The 10,571-nt window shown below is 65.6% G+C and overlaps 2 protein-coding genes across 3 annotated transcripts; both read left to right on the forward strand.

Annotated features, from left to right (window-relative positions):
- Window positions 1-85: 85 nt before the first annotated feature.
- Window positions 86-4,417, forward strand: SNCG (synuclein gamma). Of its 2 annotated transcripts, none has more exons than XM_081105444.1 (5): window positions 86-301; window positions 996-1,037; window positions 1,316-1,476; window positions 3,899-3,964; window positions 4,133-4,417. In XM_081105444.1, the coding sequence occupies exons 1-5, from the start codon at window positions 181-183 to the stop codon at window positions 4,151-4,153; spliced, it is 411 nt and encodes a 136-aa protein (XP_080961570.1). In that variant the 5' UTR covers window positions 86-180; the 3' UTR covers window positions 4,154-4,417. The 2 variants fall into 2 exon arrangements, with proteins under 2 accessions (XP_080961570.1, XP_080961571.1); XM_081105445.1 differs by having other exon boundaries at window positions 90-301; window positions 1,349-1,476.
- A 2,398-nt stretch (window positions 4,418-6,815) lies between these two features.
- Window positions 6,816-9,482, forward strand: ADIRF (adipogenesis regulatory factor). Its single transcript, XM_081105446.1, has 3 exons — window positions 6,816-7,499; window positions 8,965-9,027; window positions 9,288-9,482. Exons 1-3 carry the CDS (start codon window positions 7,439-7,441, stop codon window positions 9,392-9,394), a joined length of 231 nt encoding a protein of 76 aa, XP_080961572.1. The 5' UTR covers window positions 6,816-7,438; the 3' UTR covers window positions 9,395-9,482.
- The last annotated feature ends 1,089 nt before the right edge of the window (window positions 9,483-10,571 follow it).

Here is a 10,571-nt window from a genome sequence, read left to right on the forward strand (position 1 = left end):
CTCGTACTCTCCCTCCCCCCTGTCCCACCCCTAGGCTGGCTGGGCTTCCATAGGCCAGCGGCTGCATCATCAATATTTCATCGGCGTCAATAAGAGGCGGCGGCAGCGGGGACAGCGGCTGCGGCAGCACTGCCAGCTCCAGCACAGCCTGCGGCAGAGCCGGCTGTTCCTGCCACCACCATGGACGTCTTCAAGAAGGGCTTCTCCATCGCCAAGGAGGGCGTGGTGGGTGCCGTGGAGAAGACCAAGCAGGGGGTGACGGAAGCGGCTGAGAAGACCAAGGAGGGTGTCATGTATGTGGGTGAGTTTGGGCGGAGCTGCTCGGGGGCTGGAGCCTGGGATGCCCGGTTACTGAGAGGATGAGGACCTGGCTGTCGCATCAGGTCTCCGGGCCCTGAAGCACCCCCTCTCCTGCCACCCCAGGGTCCATTTGGTCTTCCTCGGGGCCCCAGGAGCCTCTGGGTCAGGACAGCAAGAGGGGTGCGCAGCTCTGAGACACACCTGTTTGTGCGCACGTGCACGGACACAAGCCCCTGCTCCCCATCGCACGGGCCCTTGGGCTCGGGAAGAAGCCACACGGAGCCCGAGACCCTGCCACAGGCCTCCACCTCCTCGGGGGAAGGGGTGGGACTGAGGAGCAAAGGCCCAGCCCCCCTCTCCTCCCTCCCTCCACGGAAGAGGAGGCAGAGCTGATGACTCAGCTCCGGTCAGCAGCCGGTCCTGCTGCAGCTTCCCAGGCCCGGGCCACACCCAGGCAGGGCCCAGACCCCCCTCAGGCCTGGTCTCTCTCATCCGCCATCCTGTCCTGTCCACTCCCATCTGACCCCTCCCCCAGACACAGCAGGAAGCAGCCTTTAAAGGGCCTGCGGGTCTCCAGACACCGTCCTCACCCACTACTGACCCCACAGCTTGTCCGGCCGTTCTGTTGCCCTGACAGCTGCACCCCCAACACTAGGAGGAGGGGGTCTGGGCTGATGCCTCCATTTCCTCTCCAGGAGCCAAGACCAAGGAGGGTGTCGTGCAGAGCGTGACCTCAGGTGAGGAGCCCCAGGACTAGGGGATGACGGGGCTGGGACCTCCAGGGACTTCTGCACCCTGGCACTAAAGGCCCAAGCTCGGGGTCCTCCTTACTCCCAACTGGGGTCCTGAGCTGTGCACAGACCCAGACCCCTCAGAACCCAGGGTTGGCCCCCCAGTCATCAGAGCCCCCCTGGCACCGGGAAGGGGCAGCCTCCGCTCTTGGGCAGAACCAGAGGCTTGAGTGCCCTGGGCAAGGGGTGCTCAGGCCTGCCCGGGGCGGGCTCCCCGGTGGGAGGGGTCAGGGCCACCGCAGCCAGCCCTCCCACAGTGGCTGAGAAGACCAAGGAGCAGGCCAGTGCCGTGGGCGAAGCCGTGGTCAGCAGCGTCAACACCGTGGCCGCCAAGACCGTGGAGGAGGCGGAGAACATCGCGGTCACCTCGGGAGTGGTGCGCAAGGTGAGGCCTGGCCCAGCTCTGGCCCTCAGAGCCCCGTCCTCTCCTCTGGGCCCCAGAGAGGCCAGCTGGGGGGAGACACGCTCACCCGTGACACTCAGGGAACCAGAGGCCTAGGGCCAGGGTGTCTGCTAGACTCATGGGGAATCCTCACACCACCTGTGAGGCCCAAAGGGAAAGCGAGTCTCAGAGCCACGCCCTCTGAGTGGTGCCGGCCTTCAGGGTGAACCACGCTTGACCAGTGACCGCGGGGCCTGTGGCCCCAGGTGGTGACCGGCAGCCAGTGGCCAGGCTCTCCTGGCCCCTGCCGGCAGCCCCTCCCTCCTCCTCCTCCAGGAGCTGGGAAGCAGCACCCCCTGGTGGTGGAGACTGAGTTTGAACCCGCCCTCCTGCTCTGCCTTTGTGTGCTGTGGAGTGTGCCCCAGAGAGTGTGTGTGAAGTGTGCACGTGTGTGTCTGTGTGCTGCCCGGCAGAGCGCACCGGAACAACGGGCACTCCCCGAGGCGGGGCTGGTGGGTGAAACATCCCACCCACCCAGGGCAGGCTCTGCTCGAAGCATCTGACACACATTCACTCCTTCAGCGGCACAAAGCGCCATGCAGGTGTGCAGATGAGGCCGAGGGGCTGTGCCGTGCCCACGCCCCATGGCTAGTCTGGGTGAGCCTGCAGGCCGAGGGCCGCCGGCTCCAAGCCTGTGCTCTGGCAGACAGCGGCGGAGAGTGGCAGGAGCAGGATCCGTTGCGGGCAGGAGGTGCTCCCTGCAGAGCGTGTCCCATCCTCTGCAAAGCTCCCTCACGGGGCAGGCTGTAGGGCCGGCTCCCAGCCCTGCTCAGGGATGGGTGTGCAGGGGCTCGGGCCTTGCAGAGACAGCCCCCTCTCCAGATCCCAGCTCTGCCCTGTCCTAGCTCCATGACTTGGGAGGCTCCTCAACCTCCCTGGACCTCCATTTCCTCATTTTTTTTAAATCCTCACCTGAGGTTATGCTTTACTGATTTGTTTTGTTTTGTTTTGAGAGGGGAAGAGGGGTAGGGAGAGAGAAAAGTCATCAACCAGCTGCCTCCCATACATGCCCCCACTGGGCAATGGAACCTGAAACCCGGGCATGTGCTCTGACTGGGATTCGAACCCATGACCTTCTGGTGCACAGGACGACGCCCAACCAACGGAGCCACACTGGCCAGGGCATCCATTTCCTCATCTTTAAAACGGGAGGGGTGAGAGCATGGCTCACTGGCTGTGTGACGGTGCAGGGAATGGCCCCCAGGAAGCACGAGGACAGGCCACGGTGGGCACCCAACACAGGCCAGTGACCTCTGGGCGGGACCCCATGTGCTGCAGGACACACCAGGCCTCCCCCGGCTCCCAACACAGGAGCTCTGGTGGGCCCTCCTCCCGCACCTTGGAGGGCTAATGACCCTTGGAGCCACCCAGGCCCTGGTGTAGAGGAGGCTGCCTCAGGGCAGTCACGACTCACCCTCCAGTGAACCACGGAAGGATGCAGCACAACCTGTCTGGCCACTCATGCCACCGATCATGCCCCTGCTCTGGGCAGCAAGACTAAGCAGGTGGCCACCCACCTCCATCAGGAGAGCCTGTGCCGACTCTGGCTGACATCAGTGCCGGTTTATGCCCCGTCCACGAAGGGGTAGGATGGTGGCACAGAGGTGACACCCTTCAGAGGTACAGGCCTGTCCACCAGCTGTCACACAACCACCCCTAGGCCAGCCTCCGCCTCAGGCAAGTATCCAGCTGGGTGTAGGGTAGGAGACAGGAAGTGAGAGGACAGTATAAATCCAGACCAGCCTGAGCCTGGAGCCGGCGTCCAGGGGGCAGGGAGAAGGAAAGAGGAGGCACTCATGTTCCTGGGGATGGAGAGGGCCTGGAGCAAGCCCCACCTGATGCCTGCAGCCCCACTGCTTTGAGCTGTCAGGCCTCAAGCTGAATGCCTGGCTCCCTGGCCTCAGGGTACCCGTGTGAACAGTGCAGTGACTGATGCTATGTCCCTTCTCCTAGTGCTTTCTGGGGACTCGGGAGGACAAGGGTGTGTGATCATGTGATTCAGGGACACTGAGGGTGGGGTGAGGCCTGGGGCTTCAGGGGCCACTGCCCACCCCCACCTACCCCACCCACCAGGCTCCTCAGGGAGGTCCAGCCAGGGGCTGCACAGGGACTCAGCATCAAGCAGAGGCTCCAAGGTGTTTGGGACCCTGAAGGCCATGGCACCATCAGACAGGCCCTCCCTGTGGCCCTTACATGATCATCACGCCCAGTCTGTCTGGCCCTTGCACGCCCTCACCTTGGCCCATCGTGGGCAGCAGGTGCTTAGGGCCTCTGCTCACCTTTGAGGCCAGGGAGGCTGGGGCCTGGAGGCAGGCAGCCAGGCTCTGCGCCTCCACCAGGTACCACGCCCCTTCTCTCCCCACAGGAGGAGCTGAAGCCACCTGCCCCGCCCCAGGAGGATGAGGCAGTCAAAGAGGAAGCGGTAGAGGAGGTAGGAGCTGGGCCACTGAGCTACACCTGGGGCCCTGGGCAGGGACCCCCATCCCTCACAGGCTCACTGCTTCCCCCTGGGGTATCAGAGCCCTCAGGGCAGAGGGGTAGAGATGACTCCTGTCCCTGCCCCCTCAGGGCTGTGTGAAGGTCACTCTCTCTCTCCTAGGCCAAGAGTTGGGGAGACTAGAGGGCTACAAGTCCGCTGCAGAGGCCGAGAGCAACCCCCTCTGCGTGGAGCCCAGCCCCTCCGGCCACTGCATGCTAGTCAGTCCTGGAGCGTGACCTTGGGGTGGCCCTTGCTTCCTGGCAGCCCAGGCCCGTCTTCCCAAGCTACACCACCTTCATCTCTCCCTCACCCTCCCAGCCTCTGGTCCTTCTAACGGTAACCCCACAGATGCTGCTGTGAATTCTTTTTAATGATTTCAAATAAAACTCAAGTCCCCACACCTGGCCCTACTTGCCCATGCTGCCTCCGTACGCTGCCTCCTTCATGAAGAAGCCCCCAGGCCTCCTTGGGAAGGAAGCCAGGCCAACCTGCTGACCTGGGACCAGGTGCCTTACAGGGACACCCTGGGCATTTCTGGAACCTGCTGACGGCAGGTACTGCCTTTAGGGAATTCCTCTGACCCCAACCCATCCATCATGGCCTTTGCCTGGAGGAGGTGGCCCTGCTTTGGGCTCCCAGGACAGGCCTCCAGGCCTGAGCTTTAGCTCAGCCTCGGGGATGGCTCCGGGCCATCCTGCCAGTGTTGGGCTCCAGTGTCCTTTGGAGAAAGGGACTCCTAACACCCCTGCCTGGAGTAGGTGGTAACTTTCAAAATGTGCAGCCTAAACCCTTAGCTAGGCGTCTTTCATCCTCCTCCTCACAGAGGACACCGCCCGCCGGGCTCTCCAGCAGCCCCCCAGCACCAGCTCCCGCCTCCCAAGGAAAAGGAGCGTATCCAGGGTCTTTAGGAAACACAGCAGCAGAGATGCACAGGCATGAGCCCCCTGGAGAGAAAGCCATAGAGTCCTGAGAGCTTTACCTCACTCAATCCTCGGAACAAGCAACTGGTCTGGTCCCAGTTTCACCGAGAATGAACTGAAGAACAGAGAGGTTGAATAACTTGTCCAAGGGCACACAGCTAGGAAGTGTGGGGCTGAGTGGAGCCCAGGTGGCCTCCCTGCAGAACCACTCCATTAACTGTAAAAAAAAACAAAATTCAAGCAATAGCTAATTGACTTTATTAGGAGATTCATTCCAGATTGGCTGATTACCATTATGTTTCTGGGAGAGGTTGAAACTGCAGTTAGATCAGGTCTTAAATCGAGGTTTGGTGTCATGGACTTTTAGCACAAGTGACACCATTTGGGGTCTGTGGTTTTCTCTAACGACTCCCAAGCTCTGCTGCGGCCACGGGACAGCGTGGGCCCCGGTGAGCTTGTGGAGATGCCCCCACTCCCAGTACAGGCTGGTCGCCGTCCTCCTGGAAGTGCTGTGGGCATCACAGCCTGGAGGCTTGCTCAGAGGTGGCTGAGCAGAGACTAGGGGTTCCCTCCCTTTCACACCCAGACAGTTTGGGCTCGGAGCATGCAAATGACTTGCCCCAGGCCTCCAGCCCTGGTGCTGGCGGTCAGGGATGAGTCCACACCACCTTCCGTTCTGCCTCCATGGTGGGGAGCAGGGGACAGGGCACCCCTGGGGGCTGGAAACCCAGCAAGCAGAGCTGCTGGGCATGGACACCCACTGCTGAGGAGGCAGAGGGGGCAGGGGCCTGCTAGTCCGCCATGGGCGGAGGGAAGGGTCTAGAGGGCTCCCAGGCCGGCCCAGACACGTGCACTCAGCAGGTCTGCGCAGGCCAGGAGGAGGCAGCAGGGCCCAGGTGGGCCGGTGCGCGGTGCTTTTGGGCTGTAGGAGCAAGTGAGGAGCTAGCCCACTCAGGTGACTGCGGAGGGGCGCGGAGGCCTGGCCTCGGGGACAGCGCTCACCACGCGCTCTCCGGGCTGCGGAGAAGGTGGCGCTGTGGGCTCTGGCTGCGGGCTCCACCCCACGCACATCCCCAGGCTGCTCCTGGCCGAGGGCGCTGGGAACCCCGCGGCTTCCTGGGAGATGAACCGCCTCTCCCTGGGCCGCCTCCTGGGAGAGAGCGCTGCGCCCTGGCCCTGCGCCGGGGCCCTGGCTGAGTCTGGGGCGCCGTCAGCCTATTTCGTCCTCACGGCGCCCCGGGAGCGAGAGGACAGGATGCCCGGGGGTGGCTGCGCCGAGACGGCTGCACCCGGGCTGCTGCTTCCGGCCACTCCGAGGCCGCTGCCCTCTGCTCAGGCCTGGGCCGTGGCCGCAGCAGCCCCGCGAGCTGCCTGGACGTCGGGCTCACGGGCCTGGCGCTTCGGGGGCGCTCCGGGGGCTGGCGGCCCGGCCGGACCAGGACGGTGCCAGTCCCCCAGTCCGCCTCCGACGGCTCCGCAGAGCCTGTGCGCCCGGCCAGGCTCACGGCCCCCACCCAGCTCGGCGCAGGCCCCTTCCTCGTGCCCGGGGTTGCCCTCTTCTCCACCACCCCTTCCGCGGAGTGTGTGTGTCCGGCCTCCATACCTCACACCCGGGACTGACGCTCCCCGCCCCCTTCCTGCCCCGCCCCATGACAGGGCGGGCGTGGGCTCTCGGGGGACCTGGGTAGGTGGGGCCTCCCGGAGCTTCAGGATGGGGGGACGCCCACGGGGGAGCTGACGGGCCTGGAGAGGGTCGGGGGCCCGCAGAGAGCAGCGGTGGCCTCCAGGCTCCTAGTGGGCGAGGCGGGGTGGGGTGGGGGCCCGCCCTTCGCCTTTCGCCCTGCGCCCTTCGCCCTTCAATGCGGGGAGGATGTGCCTCGAGCGCCGACGTGCAGCCCGGAGGATCCTGGCCCCTCCCCACGCGCCGCCGTCCCGGGGGCGCGGGGCGGTGACTCCCTCTCGGGCCCGGGCCGGCTCTCCCCGCCTCTCAGCGCCGCCGCTTCTTCCCATAAACTGGCAACACCCATTTCACGAGGCTGTAAAGGTTAGAAAGCGGCCCGACGCGCCCGGCACGAGGGAAACGCCAGCAAAAGCAGCTGCTGTCGTTCATTTGTTGAGCTCCTGAGCCGGCGCTGGCCCCGCGCACGGGTGGAGGGAGCCTCTGGGCGGTGAGGAGAGGGCAGCCGCTGGTGCGCAGGTGTGTGCGCCCCTCCTGCTCGCAGACCCGCCCTGGCCCCTGGCCCCTGGCCCCGTCCCCCGCAGTTCCTGCTCCCCTCGCCACCCAGGTCGGGGCCAGGCTGCGCTCCCGGGCGGCGGAGCCTGGAGGGGCCGGGTCACTGCTCCCGCCCGGGCGCTGGGAACCGCCCCGCCCCGCCCCGCCCCGCCCCGCCCCTCCCGATGGGGGCGGGCCCGTCCCCGCCCTGCGGCTCCTTTTAAAAACCACAGTCGCAGCCGCCCGCTAGACCAAACGTCCTCCGCCACCCGACGACCTCGCAGACCCGCAGCCATGGCCGGCAAGGGCTGGCAAGACCTGAAGCAGCAAGTGGAGGGGACGGCGCAGGAGGCAGGTGAGGAGGCGCTGGGCGCTCGGAGCAGGGTGCAGCCCCGGCGGGAAAGTTGGCAGGAGGCTCAGGCTCGAAGCCTGCCCTCCCCTAAGAAGCGGGGACTGGCAGGACGCCCACCCCGACCAGCCGGGAGACGAGACAATCCTGGGTGTGTGGGGATGGGAGGGCGTGGAGGGGGTGGGGGACAGCGGTGTGGAGCCCGGGCTGCACTTTGGGGTTGCTAGAGCCAATCAGGGGAGGCCCCTCGGGGTCCTTCGGGGAAGGTGAGCATGCACCCTGCCTCCCTGAGACTGGCCTCTGCTCACCGGGCTCAGCACACAGGACCGGATGGGGTGGCGGGGCCAGACCCCACTACGCGCTTTGTTTTGAGTTTTCCTCCCCCTGAAAAAGAGTTGTTTTCACATCCAGCCAGAGGGCCTCCCCACCTCACCCAGCAGAGCAGGTGCCCAGCCTTCGTTGCTCTGCTGCAGCTCTTGACCCCTCTGACTGAGGTCACAGCCAGGGAGGGTGGGGAGAAGGCATGTGAAGGGACAGGGCCACCAGTGTCAGCTCATCTTCCCTGGGACCCCGGCTCCGGGCTCCAATCCTCCTGCACATGTCAGTCAACAGACACACCCGTGCCCCAGGGGCAGCCGCGCTTGCTGCCACCAGGAAGCCTCTTTCTGCAGGGCCCCCCTCTGGACCCCACTCTACCTGCAAGCTGGGTGCAAAGGCTCCTCCTTTGGGTCCTGGCTATGTCAGACCAGACCCCAGGTGTGGGTAAGGCAAGCCCTTTCCTGTTCAGAGCAAGGAGGAGCCAGATCTCTGGGGGCTGGGAGCCAACGTCTGCCCATCAAAGGCCCTGGAAACACAGGTCCCCACAGGCACAGACTCTGGTTCATAGAAGAGGGCCTGACCGGGGAAGTTTACCTCCCGTCTGCACTTTGCCTTAAGCTGCCTGTCCGGGGCAGCATTGGCATCGTCACCATGTGCCCTCTGGGTCGAGGCACAGGAAAAGAGGTGGAGAGGGGGCCTTGAGGAAGGAGAGGCAGGCCGTGATGAACTAAGGGTGCACTAAAGGTGGGAACCCAGGCGTCTGAGGGGCTCTTGAAGGGGTCAGGGTTCTTCCTGGACCAGGCCCAGCAGCAGCCATAGCCCAGAGCCATCTCCAGCCCAGCCCTGCCCTGCCCTGCCCTGCCTGGCCCCGCCCACCTTCCTGTCAGCCATCCTGGCCATTGGATGGGAAGCAGACCAGAGGGGAGGAGCCCAGAGTTATAAATAAACAAGAACACCCCAGAGGCATGGAAACGGCTCATGCCCCTCACTGGCTGGGTGGCCTTGGCCAAGGGACTTTATTTACCTTGATGGCATCTGCCCCTAGGGCCTGGAGGGCAGACTGCTCCAGAGAACAGATGGAGGGTGGTGGCAGGGTGGGTCCCTGTGGTCCATGGGCCTCAACAGAGGCTAAAGGCAAATCTCTTTGTTTCAGTGACTGCTACGGGAGCAGCAGCCCAGCAAGTGGTGGATCAGGCAGCAGAGGCTGGACAGAAAGGTCTGGGCGCTGGGGGCGGGCTGGGCAGAGGGCAGGAGGGTGGGCAGAAAGGGCTAGGCGCTGGGGCGGGCTGGGCAGAGGGCAGGAGGGTGGGCAGAAAGGGCTAGGTGCTGGGGCGGGCTGGGCAGAGGGCAGGAGGGTGCTCATACCCAGCACACCCTTCCCTCTGAAGCCCCGCTGCCCACACTGCATCCTGGGAGGAGACCCTGCCTGGCCTGGCTCCCCACCTGCCCTCACCTCCCTCTCCTTTCCTTCCCCAGCCATGGACCAGGTGGCTAAAACTACCCAGGAGACCGTGGACAAGACCGCTACCCAAGCCTCGGAGACCTTCTCAGGTTTTGGGAAGAAGTTAGGTCTCCTGAAGTGACGAAAGGGAGCCCCGAGTAACCCTCCCGCCCGAGCTCTGCTCAGCGGCGGCCCCTCGGCATGAGGCCTCATTAAAGCACGTGCCCCGAGCCTGTGTCCACTTCCTGCCTCCGCCAGGCCGGCCCAGGCCCGTCCAGAGCAGAGCCCACACCCCCATCCCAATTCCCTGGCGGTCTCACCCTTGTACCCGATGCTCCCTACAGCCCCAGCTCAGCCCTGTTAGGCACGCGCCCGCCCCTGCTCAGTTCAGCAGCTGTCCTGCCCCCTCCAGGAACCCGTCCCCTGAGGAGGGGGACACTCCGCTCCCCCGCCCCCGTCTTCCGGGGCTCAGCTCTGGGCTGCAGGCGGCGCTCCCAGGGCCCAGGCCTCGGAACTGCCCTCCCATAGCGCCGAGCACAGGGCATCCCTGGGCAGGGGGCATCCCTGGGCACAGGGGCATCCCTGGGCAGGGGGCATCCCTGGGCACAGGGGCATCCTGGGCACAGGGGCATCCCTGGGCAGGGGGCATCCCTGGGCACAGGGGCATCCCTGGGCACCGGGCATCCCTGGGCACCGGGCATCCCTGGGCACAGGGGCATCCCTGGGCACCGGGCATCCCTGGGCACAGGGGCATCCCTGGGCACCGGGCATCCTTGGGCACCGGGCATCCCTGGGCACCGGGCATCCCTGGGCACCGGGCGGCCCTGGGCACGGCGCCCTGTGGAGACCTGGGCTCTGGAGCTCGCAGACCATGCCGAGTCCCTCGCCTTCTGGGCCTCACCACCCACGCCCGTCCTGTCCGGTGCCGCGGGGTGTTTGTGTGCCGGATTCCTCCGGCGGTGAGTCACTCCGAAGGCAGGGCCCCGGGAACCCCGCCCGTGGACTTGTTTTCGGCGTGGCCGCCTGGAGGAGCCCGCCCACGACCCACCCCTGGGACCGCGGTTCTTCGCTCCAGCGTCTTCCCGGTCTGCGCCTCTGGCCCGTCTGTCGGGGCGTAGTCCCCCCCCTCCCCCTCCCCCTCCCCCCGCACGTGTCCGCGTGCGTGACACCAGCCCGGCCCGCCCTGCCCGTGGTGACTCACTCAGTTGCCACGGGATAAGGCCCCGCCCGGCTCCTGCAGCCGCTTTCACCCAACCCTCCCCCAGCCAGGCTGCCGCCCTCCCCCTGCCCCCCCTCCGCCCGCCGCGCCTTCCCGCGGT

Source organism: Myotis nattereri (genome assembly GCF_964212035.1).
Source record: "Myotis nattereri genome assembly, chromosome: 13".
In the NCBI taxonomy this organism is placed as follows: domain Eukaryota; kingdom Metazoa; phylum Chordata; class Mammalia; order Chiroptera; family Vespertilionidae; genus Myotis; species Myotis nattereri.